This window comes from Natator depressus, chromosome 23 (assembly GCF_965152275.1).
Source record: "Natator depressus isolate rNatDep1 chromosome 23, rNatDep2.hap1, whole genome shotgun sequence".
NCBI classification, from domain to species: Eukaryota; Metazoa; Chordata; order Testudines; family Cheloniidae; genus Natator; species Natator depressus.
The window spans coordinates 18,954,656-18,972,091 of record NC_134256.1 but is presented as its reverse complement, the minus strand read 5'-3'; the positions used below and the strand labels follow the sequence as shown (position 1 = coordinate 18,972,091).

General features: G+C 59.1%; 1 protein-coding gene and 1 long non-coding RNA gene across 2 annotated transcripts; both read right to left on the bottom strand.

The window, feature by feature from the left end:
• Positions 1-3,395: 3,395 nt before the first annotated feature.
• Positions 3,396-5,359, bottom strand: LOC141976502 (uncharacterized). Its single transcript, XR_012636105.1, has 4 exons — positions 5,333-5,359; positions 5,024-5,073; positions 4,460-4,497; positions 3,396-3,758 (listed from the first exon to the last, which is right to left on the bottom strand). It is a non-coding gene; the product is annotated as an uncharacterized LOC141976502 (long non-coding RNA).
• A 477-nt stretch (positions 5,360-5,836) lies between these two features.
• LOC141976872 (osteoclast-associated immunoglobulin-like receptor) lies at positions 5,837-12,796 on the bottom strand. Its single transcript, XM_074938038.1, has 4 exons — positions 12,769-12,796; positions 10,162-10,446; positions 7,329-7,619; positions 5,837-5,994 (listed from the first exon to the last, which is right to left on the bottom strand). The coding sequence occupies exons 1-4, from the start codon at positions 12,794-12,796 to the stop codon at positions 5,837-5,839; spliced, it is 762 nt and encodes a 253-aa protein (XP_074794139.1).
• Between the last annotated feature and the right edge of the window lie 4,640 nt (positions 12,797-17,436).

Below are 17,436 nucleotides of genomic sequence, written 5' to 3'. Positions count from 1 at the left end.
CGCTCAGTTGCGCCCTGTCCGCTCCCCTCCCGGAGGGCTACCAGCCGGAGGCTATGGCAGGTGAGACCGGGCAGGAGCCAGGACGCCTGGGTTCTCTCCCCGGCTCTGGGAGGGGAGTGGGGGCCAGTGGTTAGAGTGGGGGGAGGGGGCTGGGACTCCTGGGTTCTCTCCCTGGCTCTGGGAGGGGAGTGGGGGCCAGTGGTTAGAGTGGGGGGAGGGGGCTGGGACTCCTGGGTTCTCTCCCTGGCTCTGGGAGGGGAGTGGGGGCCAGTGGTTAGAGTGGGGGGAGGGGGCTGGGACTCCTGGGTTCTCTCCCTGGCTCTGGGAGGGGAGTGGGGGCCAGTGGTTAGAGCAGGGTGCAGTGGGGCTGGGAGCCCGGACTCCTGGGTTCTCTCCCTGGCTCTGGGAGGGGAGTGGGGGCCAGTGGTTAGAGTGGGGGGAGGGGGCTGGGACTCCTGGGTTCTCTCCCTGGCTCTGGGAGGGGAGTGGGGGCCAGTGGTTAGAGCAGGGTGCGGTGGGGCTGGGAGCCCGGACTCCTGGGTTCTCTCCCTGGCTCTGGGAGGGGAGTGGGGGCCAGTGGTTAGAGTGGGGGGGAGGGGGCTGGGGGCCGGGACTCCTGGGTTCTCTCCCTGGCTCTGGGAGGGGAGTGGGTGGAAGTGGTTAGAGTGGGGGGAGGGGGCTGGGACTCCTGGGTTCTCTCCCTGGCTCTGGGAGGGGAGTGGGGGCCAGTGGTTAGAGCAGGGTGCGGTAGGGCTGGGAGCCCGGACTCCTGGGTTCTCTCCCTGGCTCTGGGAGGGGAGTGGGGGCCAGTGGTTAGAGTGGGGGGAGGGGGCTGGGACTCCTGGGTTCTCTTCCTGGCTCTGGGAGGGGAGTGGGGGCTAGTGGTTAGAGCAGGGGGGAGGGGGCTGGGGGCCCGGACTCCTGGGTTCTCTCCCTGGCTCTGGGAGGGGAGTGGGTGGAAGTGGTTAGAGTGGGGGGAGGGGGCTGGGACTCCTGGGTTCTCTCCCCAGCTCTGGGAGGGGAGTAAGGGCTACTAGTGGTTAGAGCAGGGGGCTGGGAGCCAGGATGCCTGGGTCCCGTTCCCCTGCTCTGGGAGGGGAGTGGGGCCTAGTGTCTCTGAGGAGGGGGGCTGCCCCCGCCCCGAGTTGCCCCCTGCTGACGAGAGCCTTAGTCCTGACCGGTATCAGAGTAACAGCTGTGTTAGTCTGTATTCGTAAAAAGAAAAGGAGGACTTGTGGCACCTTAGAGACTAAATTGGTTAGTCTCTAAGGTGCCACAAGTCCTCCTTTTCTTTTAGTCCTGACCTGCAGTCCCACCGTGGGAAGGGAATTTCTCTCCCACTCGGAGCAGGGGCCCATCTCCCCTGGTATCCCGGCTGTGCCCAGGCCCACCCCTCTGCTATGAGAGAGTCCCCCGGGTGGTGAGTGAAGGGTGAAGTCCTCCCATCTGGTGCCCTTTGAGCCCCCAACAGCTGTTTCTCCTTCCAGCTATTGCCGGGGGGCGGCTGGATCCCGGCTCGCAGCTGACCCTCAATGGGGCTGTGCTGGGGCTGCTGTTGAGCCACCCGGGGGCCATCCCCCGGCGGGATTTCGGGAGGCTGTCTACACTACTAGGTGCATCAGTGATTTTCAGGATAGATCTGTGTCAGGACTCCTGGGTCCTCTCCCTGGCTCAGGGAGGGGAGTGGGGGTCTAGTGATCAGAACAAGGCTCTGGTCCCAGTTCTGCCACCTACCTTGGGCAAATTCTCTCCCTCTCCCCCTCGAAAATGGCAGAATAACTTTTGCCTACAGATTGCAAACCTTAACCGCAGCTCTGGCTTTGATGCCCTCTGGCTGGAGGGCACAGTCCAGCCCTGAGAATGCCACTGTCTCTGGGGTGGAGCGTGTCAACTTGCTGTAACAAGGCAAACCGTCTGGTCCTGCCTCTGCTTTGGGGCAGGTGAAATCAATGATGGGGCGCCTGGGGGTACCCTGAATGACCGACGGGCATTGTTTAAACAGGCCTGGTACAGAGCTGGCTGCAAAGGGGACGCAGGAAACCCCCCTCACTGAGAATCTCCGCCTTGAATGCGGGTGCCAGGTCCCAGGGAGCGACACTGCCTGGGGAATCGAGGCTGGTGGGAAATTGAACGCTGCCCCCACCCAAGTTGGGAGTGAACTCGGACCCCTCTCCCACCCCCGCCCCCCGATTCCTTGCGCAAGTCTCGAGTGATGAAGCTGAAAGTCCCAGGCCTGTGCTATGGGGCCCAAGCACCCCTAGAGGGAGCCTCGGCTTGGTGCAAAATCTGCCCTGGCTTACAACAGCTCCCATGCGGAGCGGGTGCATTGCAAAAGGGGTCCGGCTCAGTGCGACTGGCGCCCCCTAGAGGGGCTCGTTCATCCTAACGGGGATGGCAGCATCTCACCGGGCATCTCTTCTCTCCTCTCCCTCCAGCTCCCAGGCCTTGGAACTCCTGCCACCACCTGGCTGCACCACCGGACCATCCGCCGGCCGGCCACCAAGCCAGCACCTGGCTGCCCCGAGCTGTCTCGCTGAGCCACTTCCCCAGCTCCCGCCTTCCTGTGGCCGCCCCCCGGCAGCCACCCCAGCTAATCTTCAGCCAACCAGTCACTGGGTCTGGCAGCGTACCAGGGGGCAGCCCTGAATAGCCCCGCGCAGGCCCCCAGCTGGCTGCCCCAGCCAGCCCCCAGCTGCACCCTCTCATGGCCAAACGGGCTGAGCTGGAGCAGAATGTGGCGCGGGTCCTGCGGGGCCACCCCGGGGGCATCTCCCTCTTCTGCTTCCGCCAGGCCTATGGTGCCGCCTACACCCACCCCTTGCCCCTGGACAGCACGGCCTCGGTGAAGGAGCAGCTGGCGGCCATGCCGGGGGTTGTCAGGGTGGAGGGCTGGGGGGTGCAGACGATGCTCTTCCCGGTCTGCCCCCAGGAGCTCCCCAGCGATGAGACTGGTACGTGCTGGCAGTCGGGCGGGGTAGGGGGAGAAGGACCATCTCAGGGATCGAACCTGGGGAGCGAGGGCCTCTGCAGCTTGAGCTATGAGTCCGGGGAGGAGTCCTAGCCTGTGGGTCAGGCTGGGCTTGAGCGGGATGGAGCTAAGCAGGGCCAGAGGGCCTGGGCTGTGGGAAGCGGGGGGCTCAGCAGGGGGCACTGTGTGGCAGGGAGTGGGGTGGGAGGGTCAGCAGAGGGTGCAGGGTTGGAAGGGACCTCAGGAGGTCATCTAGTCCAACCCCCTGCACGGTGTGAACCCCGGCATCCTGCCCAACGGACGACTTTCCCCAGAGGAGCTGCAACCCAGCGCCAGGCGAGGGGTCCCTGTATAACCAGCCCACGCACCCCACCCCATCTCGCCCAGGTGTTACACACATTCACAGCTGGGGCCCAGGGGGGCTTGTTTGTGGTTTTGTGTTTATTACAAAGCTGGAGATTAACAGGATGCAAAATAACATAGACAGCCTCGGCACATCCTCTCCCCATCCCGGTGCTAAGCCCCCCACACCGGCCCTACATGTGGGTCTGGATGGGGCAGGGGGCCAGCAGCTCGATGGGACGGGGCAGCAGTGGGGGGAGGGCAGCATCTCCCCTAAAGCTTCTTAGAAGCAGAGTTCTCTGGGACTGGCGCTGCAGGGGGGGTGAGTCTGTTGCCCCCTGGGGCCAGGTGCCCCACGGCTGCAGGGGGCTCTCACTGCGGGGCCCCCCGGGGCATGTTGATTGCGGCGTACACGCTGGGCTGCGCAGACTCAGGGGCAGCTTTCCCCCTGTGAAAGTAGAATGAATTATATTGAAATTATAATTCATTAAAGAAATGCTACTTGAAGGGTTTGTTGAAATACAGTTGTCAGGAAGAGAAACATTAAGGAGCGTGAGACAATGGGTCCTCAAACTAATTAACTTAGAGCTCCTGCTGAGCTAGGAGATTGGTAAACGTTAGTATGCAAATAAGATATGTCTGTATATTTGTCACTTTCTGCTTCCTTTTGTCCCTTATGTTAAATTGGCTTTGGCTTAGCTGTATAAATAAGTTAGCCCCTCTCTGAGGCTCAAGGTCACACCTGGGTGCATTAGCAAAGCGCTTTGCTAATAAACAGAGTGGTCTGACAAATTATGTGAGTCCTGAATCTGACTTTGACACCCCGCTTGGCCTGCAGCACCTGGACGTCCAGCTCGGCGTAGGTGAGTCCCTGGACACTGGGGTCGGGCTCCTGGGGCAGGGAGGGGAGAGAGTCACTGGGGGGGGGGTGTGTGTGAATCTACCAACACCCCAACACACACACAGAGCACAAGGTACACACACACACACATAAGCCCACCACTCTCCTACCAGCCTGACCCCCACCCCAAGCCACTGAGTGTGCCAGGAAAGGTGTATTTGTGGGGGGAGGGCTGTGAGGGGGCTGCTGGGGCCCATGTGGGGCAAGGTTGGGGAGTCAGGCCCCATGGGGGAACAGGGGACACTTACCAGGGTCTGTGGCTCTTTTCCCTCGTCGATAGAGGTGTCTGCGGAACAGAGACCCTCGCTGAGCTGCACCCCCGGCTGGCCCAGAGCAGGACCCCACACCCAGCTCCGACTCCCCACATCCATCACGGGGGGGTCAGAGACCGGCATAGCCACCCCCTCCCCGCCCCACACCATGGGCCAGGGTCATTAGCCCCGAGTTACAGAGAGGAAAACTGAGTCACAAAGATGTCGAGGGGGTTACAGCGGGGGCGGGGGGCTGGGAGTCAGAAGGCCTGGGTTCTCGCCCTGGCTCAGGAGGAGAGTGGGGTCTAGCTAGTGGTTAGAGCAGGGGGCTGGGAGCCAGGAGTGGACGGGGAACTAGAGCGGGAAGGGAGGGTGGCCCCAGGGAGCTCCTGGGAGTCCAACACTCTCAGCTGACACCAGCTACCTCTGGGACCCCCTCCTTAGTCCCGCCCAGCAGCAGCTGTAAATCAGACTCTGCCCCATATGGGTGGAGCCCCCACAAGCCCTGTCCCTCCCTGGGGTCCTGTCCCACCCTGGTACCCCCTTGGGTGTGTTACTCACAGACGGGGTCTTGCTGAGCCGATGCCTTTAATGCCCCCATAGGGCTGGCGCTAAAAGAGAAAATCCCCTTGTAAATGTCATATCCCCCCACCGCGGAGAGATTCCCCAACACACACAGAGCCCCCCATCCTGCCTCACACTGAACCCAGTTCCCTAGAACCCAGGACTCCTGGTCACCCCCCATCACACACACCCACACCTCCCTGCTCTAACCACTAGACCCCCACTCCCCTCCCAGACGAAGGAGAGAACCCAGGAGCCCTGTGACCCCGGCAGGTCGACTGGGAGGGGGAGGAGCCGGGTTCTTACCTGCTGGGTCTCGGTGCAGCTCCTTTTCCTGCAGAGGGACACAAACCAGAATCCCCCGTGAGCAGATCAGGATCCCCCGGTCCCAGCACAGGGCAGCAGGGGTGGGGGCAGCACAACACTGTAGCATGCGCCAGGGGCGGGGCAGATTAACTCAGGGGGGCTTTTCCTGTCCCTAATCCTCCCTCCTTAGTGACTCGCTATAACAAACCTGATCCACAGGTCGGCTCCCCTGGCACCCCATGTACGAGAGAGGCACGGTGTCGGTGGCTCTTTATAAAGGGACCCCTCGCCCGGCGCTGAGATGCGGCCACCTCTGGGGTGGGGCAAGGGGACTGGTTATATGGGGACCCCTCAGCCTGTGCTGAGATGCGGCCCCTTTGGGGTGGGACAGATGTGTGTGTACAGGGATAACCCATGCAGTTGAGCCCCCACCCCACTCCTTGCTTTCCCGGCACTGTCCCCCATCCAAGCCGTAATGCCATCCCGCCCCACTTAGCGGCAGGTTTAACCCTTTCCTTGCTGGGTGGGGCACTTACTGGCTCGGGATTTTCGGAAGCAGAGGAAGGCCACCAGGAGGAGGAGGAGGAGGCCGGCGGCTGCCGCGCTCGCCCCAGCGATGATGTGGCTGGTCAGACACGGAGGTGCCAGAGGTCCCGATTCGCCTGGGAAACAGCAGCAGGCCGTGAGTGCCGGGAGGGGCTGGTCTGTTCCCCCCCCCCGGCCCCTCCCACCCCAGGCAGCACCCAAGGGGCTGGGACACTGCAGGGCACGGCCAGGAGAAAATTCTATGGCGAGGATGTTGGGGGGGCCCCAGGGTATCAAGTGGGGTCAGATCAAGCAAGATTTGGGGGATTTGTAGTGCTAGGGGGCACTGGGCTGCAGTGGGTGGGGGGCTCAGTAGGGGGCGTTCACCCCATCGGTCAGAGCTGGGCCCATTGCCCCAGCACGGCACTGGGGGCGCTGTCTGAGAAAGCCTGGCCGTCATTTCTAAGGCATTTCACCCCCTTCCTCATGGCCACACTGACTCAGGCCAACGGGCCCATCTAGCCTGGTATCCCGCTTCCCATGCTGGCTGCCCCGGAAGCCTCACAGGGACCTCCAGGCCACCACCCCCATGGCCACTGATGGGCCCAGCTGCCCCCAGAGGGGGCCTCCGGCTGCCCTGTTAGCGGGGCGGGTTCGTGTCTGAGCAGGAGGCTTCTCTCCCCTCCCAAATCCGTCGGCGGGGGCGGGGGAGTCACTGCTCCTGAGAACAGCCTCCATCCCTCCCCCTGGGCAACCACTGGGAGAAGCTGCCCCATAATCTGTGACTCAAGAGATTCTCCCCTGGTCCCACACTGGACTCTCACTCCCTGCTGCACCCCTGGGCCGGGGTGGGGGGACAGAGTTCTCGGGGCTTGGGGCCGCAGATGGGTGGGGCAGAAAGTAGTAAATGGGTTGCGGGGCTGCAGTGGGGGGAAAGAATGGGGCGGGAGCGGGGAAGGGGCAGAAAGGGGTGGGGCTGTGGGCGGGGCTGCAGGCCGAGGAGGCGGGACAGGAGAGGGAGGGCAGGTGAAAAGGTGGGGAGAGACTCCCCCTTGCTCTGGCCCAGGGCACCAGGAAACCTTAATCCAACTCTGCCTGTGACTCAGCATCGATCGTCACTGTCAGTCCCGGGGAGGGGGGTTTGTGGCTGGGGACGGAGCTGGCTGGGCAGCCCCTGGGCCCTGATTCCTCTGTGCATCCCCAGTGCGGGGGCAGCCGGGGGAGCATCCCCTGGGAAAGGCCCCTGCTCTGCAGCTCCCCCTGGGGGCAGGGATCCCCCCTCCCTCAGCTGTGACCCTCCAGGAGCTGCTGCTGCTCCCCCCGCCTGGGGAACCCCCCAGTGACACTGTCCCCGCTCCCTGTCCACGGGAGTCCTAGGGCTCTGGGCAGAGCCTGGCTCTGAGCATCCCATCTGGGTGCCGACCTTCTGAGGGTCCGGCTGGGAGCGGGGACGTGGAGCCGGGCCCCTCACCTGCTACCACCAGCTGCACGGGGTCGCTGGGCTGCGAGGAGACGAAGGGCTCTGATGGGGGCCGGTAGCTGCAGCTGTAGCTCCCTCCGTCCTGCCGGCCCACGGTGGGGATGTGGAACTCGGCCCCGTCCCCAGCAGGGTCCATGTGTCGCGGCGGGTTCAGGTCTCCAGCTTTGTGCAGGAAGAACCTCACGTCCCGGCGCTGCCCCCGACACCGGATGGTGACGTCTGCCCCTGGGGCGGTGACCCCAGTGGGGATCAGAGAGATGGAGGGTCTGGGTAAGCTGGGATCTGCGCACAGGAGACAGGCTGTGAGAGCCAGACCCGGGCACCCACCCAGCCCCGGCCTCCAGCTGCGGAAGAGAAGAGTGAGGGGGGATTTGATAGCAGCCTTCAACTCCCTGAAGGGGGGCTCCAAAGAGGATGGATCTGGGCTGTTCTCAGTGGGGGCAGATGACAGAACAAGGAGCGATGGTCTCAGGTTGCAGTGGGGGAGGTCTCGTTTGGATATTAAGAAACACTATTGTGACGGTGCCCCCATAAGGCTTTATGAAAATATACTTCTCAATGTATGTATGACATGACTAGAATGTGTTTTATGCTACATATGCCACGTAACTTATCTCTGTCAAGGTTATGACCTACTGAATCTATTCATCCTATTTGTATCCATGTGTCCTTATCGTATTCAAAGTTATGAGTATTGGCTGCGTACTTGTTTGATTCTGAGTAGGTTTTAGTGAAGCAGTTGGTCAGCTTCCTGAGAAAGGACTATTCTCAGTAAGTGCCCAGTCAAGAAGCCCTTAAGCCAACAATGAACTTGGAGATGCCAGTCCACATTTGGGCTTTCCCAGGAATGTGGCGTGGCTGGTAAGGAACTCAGTCATGCGTGGACATGTGACTTGCCCAGGTGACTCCAAAACTCCATTTTGTAGCTGGACTTAGCATAGGAGAGAGGAGGGGATCTCCACCCACAAGAGAAAGTCTATTTAAACCTCTGGAAGACCCCTCCATTTTGTCTTCAGCTGGCTAAAGAGAGAGCATCTCCACCCCCAAAGATACCTGAAAGAAACTGGAACAAAGGACAGTAACTACAGGGGATGTGAGTGATAGCTGGACCCAGACTAGAAGGAGATTAGTCTGTAAAAGGAAGCTTACTGGAACTGGTGAGGTTTTTATCTCTATTCAGTTTGATTAGACATAGACATGCGTGTTTTATTTTATTTTGCTTGGTAATTCACTTTGTTCTGTCTGTTACTACTTGGAACCACTTAAATCCTACTTTCTGTATTTAATAAAATCACTTTTTACTTATTAATTAACCCAGAGTATGTATTAATACCTGGGGGATGGGGGGGCAAACAGCTGTGCATATCTGTCGATCAGTGTTATAGAAGGTGAACAATTTGAGTTTACCCTGTATAAGCTTTATACAGAGTAAAACAAACTTATTTGGGGTTTAGACCTGATTGGGAGTTGGGCATCTGAGTGTTAAAGACAGGAACACTTCTGTAAGCTGCTCTCAGTTAAGCTTGTAGCTTGTGGGACGTGGTTCAGACCTGGGTCTGTGTTTCTGGCCGGCAAGCGCGTCTGGCGCAGCCAGGTAGGATTCTGGAGTCCCAAGCTGGCAACGAGGGCAGGGGCAGAAGTAGTCTTGGCACATCAGTTGGGAGCCCCAAGGGGGTTTCTGTGACCCAACCCGTAACAACTACTTCACTAGGAGGGTGGTGAAGCACTGGAATGGGTTCCCTAGGGAGGTGGTGGAATCTCCATCCTTAGAGGTTTTTAAGGCCCGGCTTGACAAAGCCCTGGCTGGGATGATTTAGTTGGCGTTGGTCCTGCTTTGAGCAGGGGCTTGGACAAGATGACCTCCTGAGGTCTCTTCCAACCCTAATCTTTGATGATTCCCTGTCTGGCCCTGGCATGGGCAGATCCAGGGGCCCCCTGACAGAGATTCTCTCCCAGATCCCAGAGTCCCCCTGACCCAGAATCCCAGCCCTGTGACCTGGGCTCCCAGTCCCACACACATGGAGCCATAGCTGCCTAGTTCTTGGGGTCCTCATATGCCGTGTGTGGCCCCTGCCTCATTCACTGCATTCCCCCCCCCCCCCCCCCCGAGCACAGGGCGACTCAGGCTGCTCTCTGGAGCCTAGCACTATAGGGCCTGAGCCCCACACAGGAAGGAAGTCAGCCCCCTGGGAGGCATCGAGGCATCTTTATCCCCATTTTGCAGGGGAAACCTGAGTCCCAGTCAGATTCACTTTCCTTCGTGAGCTCCCAGGGGCAGGGATGGTCTCTTCACTCTGTGTGCCCAGCGCTGCATAAACAAAGGGGTCCTGACCATGGCAGGGGCCCTACATGCTTCCACAACACAAGGGATCCAGTGCTATCGAGGCCAGTGTTTGAAGAGGTCTCCACTAACTGTGGGCATCTCGGTTTGTGGGCGGTCAGTCTGAGATCCCCCAAGATTGAGGCCCCCCGACAAAGAAGGACACTTTGGAAAACCGCGATGTGCTCCCATCACACAGAGTCTGTGGCCGCGCCAGGAGAACAGAGGGGAGGGGATCACGGGATTAAATAGTGACTCACGGTTCCTACACACAAGGGGCATTGTTAAAGTCACCTCCCTGCCCCAAGTCCCCAGGGGCTGCTGCTCCCCCCTGGCTGGGGAACCCCCCAGTGACTCTGTCCCCGCTCCCCGGCTGGGCGTCCCCTCTGCAGGGTCAGGGCTCAGGGCAGAGCCTGGCTCTGAGCGTCCCATTAGCACCGAGCCCCCGTGAGGATCGGGCTGGGGGTAGGGCTGGGAATGGGGATGCCGCGCCGGGCCCCTCACCTCTCACCGCCAGCTCCACGGGGTCGCTGGGGGACGATGCGGCGGCTGACCCCGATCTGCTGTGGTAGGAGCAGCTGTAGCTCCCGCCGTCCTCCCAGCGCACGTTGCTGATGGGAAACACAGCCACCAACCCGCTTGGATCCACAGGTGGGAAATGGCGTCCCTCTTTATTCAGCACGAACCGCATGCCCCGGTGCTGCCCCCGACACCAGACGGACACGGCTCCCCCCAGGGAGACCCCCCCGCTAGGGCTCAGGGAGATGCTGGGTTTGGGGTAGCTGGGCTCTGCAGGGGGAAGCAGACAGGCCGTGAGACGCAGGCCCCGTCACCCAGTCCTGGGGCCTGTCCCCACCACGCAGCCTCTGTGGGGGGTCAGACCCGGCGGCCCTGGGGACGGGCTCTTGGGTGCCTTTCCACAGGGGCCCAGAGTTTCCTCTGAGCTCTTGGCTAACAGCATGAGACACGGAGCATCCCCAGCCCCTGGGGGCCCAAAGCTCTGCTCCCAAGTGGGTGACAGGCCAGTCCAGTCTCTAGGGGTCCATTCACACCCTGGCTTCTCTGCTGGGAGGGGGCTGGGAGCCAGGACTCCTGGGTTCTGTCCCTGGCTCTGGGAGGGGAGTGGGGTCTAGTGCGGAGAGCAGGGAGGATGGGGGCCAGGACTCCTGGGTTCTGTGCACATGTACCAGGACTGTTGTCCCCTTACTGACATTCACTCGGGGTGTTTTGGTTCGTAGCTCCCAGCACCAAGGGGAAGGGTCAATGGGAATCCAGGACCCTGAGACCGACAGTCCCCAGGAACAATGGGGAGAGGCCAACGCTCCAGGTGAGCCTGATTGCCAGGGCTAGTGGCTAGTCAGGAATCCAGGGGGTCCCGTTCTCTGGGTGAGCTGGAGTTGCCTGGGGCAGACAGAGGGGGGTCGAGCTAAGGAGAAAGCAGGGGCCCGAGCTGAGCTGGGAGCACCCAGAGACGGGCCACCCAGAGGGGCCAGAACAGCAGCCCGGGGAGGAGGTCCCTGCTGGGAGCAGAGTCAAAGCAGCAGCCCACAGAGCAGCCCTGTCCTGGGAGCGGAGCTGCAGCCACCGGAGCCCCAGACACGCTGGCTGTGATGTCCCCGGGCCACAGAGCGGGGTGACGGGTTTTCCTTTCACCTTCCCCATTTTTTTCCTTATTTTTCCACAAGTGATTCTTGTGTAAGAAATTGTCTGTAATGATCAGGGGGTCAGGGAAGCATCCAGCGCAGAGAGAGCACCCGGGAGAGGGGACACCCTCGCCCCTTCCTGAAGTGACCACAACAAGGTTGGGGGTCGAGCCCCCCGGGAATCTGGGGCCCAGCCTTGCCGGGGTTACGAGGACTCTGCCACATGGGAGGGAGGAAGGGGAGCCCTCCAGGTCAGGCAGGCCGCTGGGTAAAGGGAGTGGGAGCGAGGACTCAGATCCTTTCGTAGCCAATCCCACCGGGGCGGGTATAAGCCAGGAAAGTTCCCCACAATAGCGGGACCATTCCCCCACTTACACACAGCACCACCCCTGACTTGTAGGGGACTGTGCAAGTCTCTACTATCCAGTGAGGTTTATAACCTTCAGCTCCGCCCGTCACCCCCTAACTGATGTGTTACCTGGGAAAGGCCCCCCTGCTCTGCAGCTCCCACTGGGGACAGGGATCCCCCCTCCCTCAGCCCTGAATGTCCAGTGGCTGCTTCTTCCCCCGGCTGGGGAACCCCCCAGTGACTCTGTCCCCTCTGCTGGGCTCAGGGCAGAGCCTGGCTCTGAGCGTCCCATCAGTGCAGAGACCCACCTTTCCCCAGGCCTTGGGATCGCGGGGTGGGCGGCTGTGAGTGCAGGGGAGGGAGGTGTTGGGGTGGGAACTGATCTGCGGGGGTTCTCCCCCACGGCTGCCCTGACCGTGAACGTTTCGGTTACCCCGAGGGGATCTAGAGCCCACGGATGGGCCCTGTTAGGGTTTGTATGAGCTGAAATAAATCCACATTCCCCCTGCCCCCCGTAATCTTCCCAGCCTTGGGGGGCAGGACACTGAACCAGTGGATGGTTCCCATCTGCTTTGTCAGACCCTGGGAGCCAAGGTCGGCTCCTTGTTACTCCCTGGTAGGGCGGGGCAGAGAAGAACTGGGACGGGTCTGAGCGCCCAGGGGGAGTTTGTGTTGAGTTTTGGGTAAAGTTCAGGACTCAGATCCCCTCTCCCATCCTTGATGTTACTGTTCTCCCCCAGACTGATACTCACCTCCCCACACCCCGCTGTGACCAGCCAGCCAGCAGCCTGGAGAGGAGACGGCTCGTTAGTGACCAGATCCCAGAGCAACTGGATCCCTCACCATGGTCTCATTTCCACCCCACCCCACCCCGCCATGGGCACACACCCTGGTCTCAGATCCCCCCGCACATGGACACACGCCCTGGTCTCAGATCCACCCCTCCATGGGCACACGCCCTGCTCTCAGATCCGCCGTCCATGAGCACAGGCCCTGGTCTCAGATCCACCCCTCCATGAGAACATGCCCTGGTCTAAGATCCCCACTCCTTGGGCACACGCCCTGGTCTCAGATCCACCCCCCACATGGACACACGCCCTGGCTGTCTCCGATACTTACCGAGGAAGAGGGTGAGAGCAGACGCCATGATGGGACAGTGGGGGTGTGAGGATGTGACGCAGCAGGGAGCGGGGAGTGTTGACCTGGGACTGTGCCCTGGGGATGGGAGACCTTAGAGCCTGTAACAAGAGCCAGGAGGGTGAGGGGGAGATAAGACCTCTGCCCAGGAATGTGAAGACAGGCTGCAGAAGGGAACCTGCTGGGGGGGTTTAGTTTCAGTTTGGGGCTGGGTGGAGGAACACAGGGAACCCCAGGGCTGGGGTCTAAGCTCCCTGCTCCCCCAGAAGGACTTGACTGAGCGGTCCTGGTTGTACCCACAAGCTCTGTTTTGGACTGTGTTCCTGTTGTCCAATAAACCTTCTGTTTTACTGGCTGGCTGAGAGTCTCAGTGAATCCCAGGAAGAGGGGTGCAGGGCCTGGACTCCCCCACACTCCGAGAGAGGGGGGCCTCTCAGTGCTGCCACCAACACCCCAGTGCTGAGCTCCACTGAGCCTGTGGCCCGAGTGTGAGCAGAATGAGGAACTGCGCCGGGGGCTGCAGCCCCAGGAAGCCCGTGATGCGCTCGGCCCCTTTCTTCCCCATCAGCTGGTTTCTCTGCGATCTCCAGCCCAAATCTACCATGGTCACAGCAAAGCCAGCTCCCTGCAACACCCAGCAAACCACATCACCTCCTGCAGCTGCCTGGTCCCACGCCATCCCCCATCACAACCCAGCCCCACATGGGAGTTACCCAGTCCGGGGACCAGCTGGGAACAGGGGAATCTCAGGAGGTGTCAAGAGGTGTCCAGGCTGCCCTGAGCTTTTCCAACAGGCCCGTCTAGCCTACCTGGAGCAGCAACTCAGAGCAGAGGAGGGCTTCTACTCCGCCACACACAGTGCCCCCCACAAAGAAACCCTCTCCCAAGGAGTGGGACAGAGATTCCTTCCTGACCCAGCTGGGCCCAGCCCCAGCCCTGGAGCATGAGGGTGGAGGGACCTGGCCAACCTCCTTCTCAGGTACCATCGCTGCACATGCCGTTCTTAGCTGAGTGATGTGGCACAGAGACACGACAGAGGGGTCTGAGGGGGGTGGGAGCTGTGGTTTCTGGTCCCCGTGAGCAGGGGAGGGAGGGGTAAATGTAGATCCTGAGTTGATAAAGGAGCAGTGGATAAATCTGGGAAAGGGGAAGTCTGGCCAGAGCCAGCGCTCGCTTCCTGTTTCTGCTACTGCCAGTGAAATTCTGTGAAAACCTGATGCCCAGCACCTAGCCTGTTATATAGCCCGGCTCTGGGAGGGGAATGGGGACTAGTGATTGGGGGGTGGGGGTGGCTGGGAGCCAGGACTCCTGGGTTCTCTCCTGGCTCTGGTTGGGGGGGTGGGGTCTAGTGCTAAGAGAAAAGGATGCAGATTTGAGCCAGCCCCCTAGAGGTGAAAGGCCCTGTGACAAAGTGGGACTGTTCTTAATGTTTCCTCTGAATACTGTAGGGGTGCCTCAGTTTCCCCTATGCATTTCTTCAGTCTCTAGGTGGTGGGATAAGGGGGTGTAATTGTTGCAGAGCAAAGGGCCAGTATACATAAATGGCCGACACTCTGTCTCCTGGCAAGTGATGGCCTGGGCCCTTCCCCCCTGCAAGGTGAGAGATAAAGGGTTGGAGAACAAAGGAATCAGGTGCCCCCCTGGCCCGGGAAAGGGACAAAACCCAGAGGAGGAGGGGCTGGAGAGAGTTTCAGTTTGGGGCTGGCTGGGGACCTGGAGTGAATGGCAGACGTGGTTGTCTTCCTCACTGCCCCCCAAAATGGACCCGGCTGAGGGGTCCGGTTCTCTGCACCTACAAGCTCTATTTTGGACCATGTTTCTTTCATCTAATAAACCTCTGTTTTACTGGCTGGCTAAGGGTATGTCTACACTATGAATTTAGGTCAAATTTATAGAAGTTGGTTTTTAGAAATCGTTTTTATATAGTCGAGTGTGTGTGTCCCCACACAAAATGCTCTAAGTGCATTAAGTGCATTAACTGGGCGGAGTGCTTCCACAGTACCGAGGCTCGCGTCGACTTCCGGAGCGTTGCACTGTGGCCATCCCACAGTTCCCGCAGTCTCCGCCGCCCATTGGAATTCTGGGTTGAGATCCCAGTGCCTGATGGGGCAAAAAACATTGTCGCGGGTGGTTCTGGGCACATGTCCTCAGGCCCCCCCTTCCCTCCCTCCCTCCGTGAAAGAAACGGCAGACAACCGTTTCGTGCCTTTTTTCCTGAGTTACCTGTGCAGACGCCATACCACGGCAAGCATGGAGCCCGCTCAGCTCACTCTCACCCTGCGTCTCCTGGGTGCTGGCAGACGCGGGACTGCATTGCTACACAGCTGAGCTCATTGCCTTGTGGCAGCAGACGGTGCATAGGCCTGATAACCATCGTCCTCATGTCCTAGGAGCTCTTGGCCGCCTCGGTAAGGTCGGTCAGGAGCTCCTGGGCAGACATGGCCGCAGGGACTGAAATAGGAGTGACTCGAGCAGGTCATTCTCTTCATTCCTGCCGGCAGCCCTATTGCACCGTCTTCTGCCGAGGAGCCAGGAGCTGAGGATGGCGAGCAGTCCTATGGCACCATCTTCTGCCAGCCAAAGGTGTAAAAGATATATGCAGTGGATCAAAACAAGAAATAGACCAGATTTGTTTTGTATTCTTTTGGCTCCCCTCTCCCTCCGTGAAATCAATGGCCGACGATCGTTTCAGTGAGCTCTGTCAGGGGCACCTGGAAAAGTTTAATAGAGATTCAGTCCTGCCTGGAATAGCAGGGGCAGGGATAGCTCAGTGGGTTGCACATTGGCCTGCTAAATCAAGGGTTTTGAGTTCAATCCTTGAGGGGGTCATTCTGTATAACAGTTGTTTTTGTTTCTCCTTGATGTAAAGCCACCCCCTTTGTTGATTTTAATTCCCTGTAAGCCATGTTGTCACTCGCCCCTCCCTCCGTCAGGGCAACGGCAGACAATGGTTCCACGTTCTTGCCAGCACCCAGCGCCGAGAGGCAAAACAACAGCAGGGTTTGGTTCGCTACCCGGTGTGCTTCACCCAATAATTACAACGGGGTGGAGAAGCAGAAAAGTTTATTTGAAGCTTCAAAAAGGTACAGGGAGAATAGAATCTCAAATCCTGTACACAGAGCAGGAAGTTACACTGGCTTTTATACATCCTTTCTTCAGCATACTTATCCAATAGCAAGCTGCCCTAAGTATCCATATAGCCAGCCAATCCAGTTCCCAGCTAGTTCCCTTGTTCTCTGTATCATTTGTTAAACCATACATAAAGCTGCTTTATTCAGCATTGTTCTTCCATATCTGCCCTGTTTGGCCTTGTTTCGTTTCAGGCAGTCTGACTCTGCAACATATTGTTGCAGATCCTCAGCATAACTGCTGCGAGTGCCTCCAGGCAGGGGGGTGGGGGCCAAGGACACTTGGGCCTAGTACGCACAACTGCTGCGAGTGCCTCCAGGCGGGGGGGGGGGGGGCGCCAAGGACACTTGGGCCTAGTGCGAGGGGGCTTCATCGATACTCGTGGTCTTCCATCCCCTCGAGTTACCTAGTGGCCATGCCCCAGTGTCCCCAACAACTCCCTCCTTTGAGAACACTCAACAGCCTTGGCTCTGAGTTTTCTCACTTGGGCTACTTATTTCTTTACAATTGGACTTTGCATAAGCACTTTGTGATAGCCCTGAAGAGAATGACTCATTAACTTTTGCAAAAGGGCCCTGACACATGAGACTGCACAGCATAATACCATTAATACAAGCAATACAGGAAAGAAAAGTTTCAATAACAGGCTAAATAAACCACCAAGCCAAGACGACAAACCCCAGCCTGAAAACAAGGTTTGCAACCAATCGCTCTCGGGGGCAGTATAGGCAACCTGTGCTCCAGCTCGGGCATGGGCCTCAGCCTGTACCACCTTTTCATAGATCTCATAACTGCTATCATTTACATATACACAACATCGGGGCCCGACGAGGGCACAAACCCCTCCTTGGGATGCCAAGAGATAGTCCAAAGCCAGCCTGTTTTGGAGGGAAAACGTCCTGAGCTGCTGTACCTCTTTATTTAATGTTTTTACTGCTGACCCTAAATCACTAAGCGAGTCCTCTAACTCTAAGGCAACTTTCTCAAGTACCATTTGCAGCCTTACAGTATAGCGGCCTATGAATGCCATGGCTGGCCTGGTAAACAGTATTCCCAGTACAGAGCACCCTACAAGCTTCTCGGTTGTGAGGGAATTCTTCATCTTGCCCTCCAATGCCGTAGTCAGTCGCTGCAGGGTCTTTTCTCGTGACTCAACAGAGGTGTCTCGGGCATTTCTAATCTTTCCTTTGGGCCGTGTGGCAGTTATGGACAGATGAGGAACTCCATGAGCTATATAACAGCTACCGGTCCAGTTGGCTGGCAGCACCTTGTAAGCCTTTCGGCCACATACAAAATAGTGACCCTGTAGGGCCTGGTAAGGACTGTTTCTTAAGGGGATTCCTGGGATCTTTAAGGCTGCTTTGGCTGCTTTTCCAAACAGTTCATACGCCCCTAAGGGGGCATCCCATCCTCCTGATTGGGTACAAGTGGGGACGTTTCTAATTGTGCCGTTCAAATTACACTCGCCATAGGGACCACTACAAACCCACCATTGGCTTGCTACATTGGAGATATTAACTG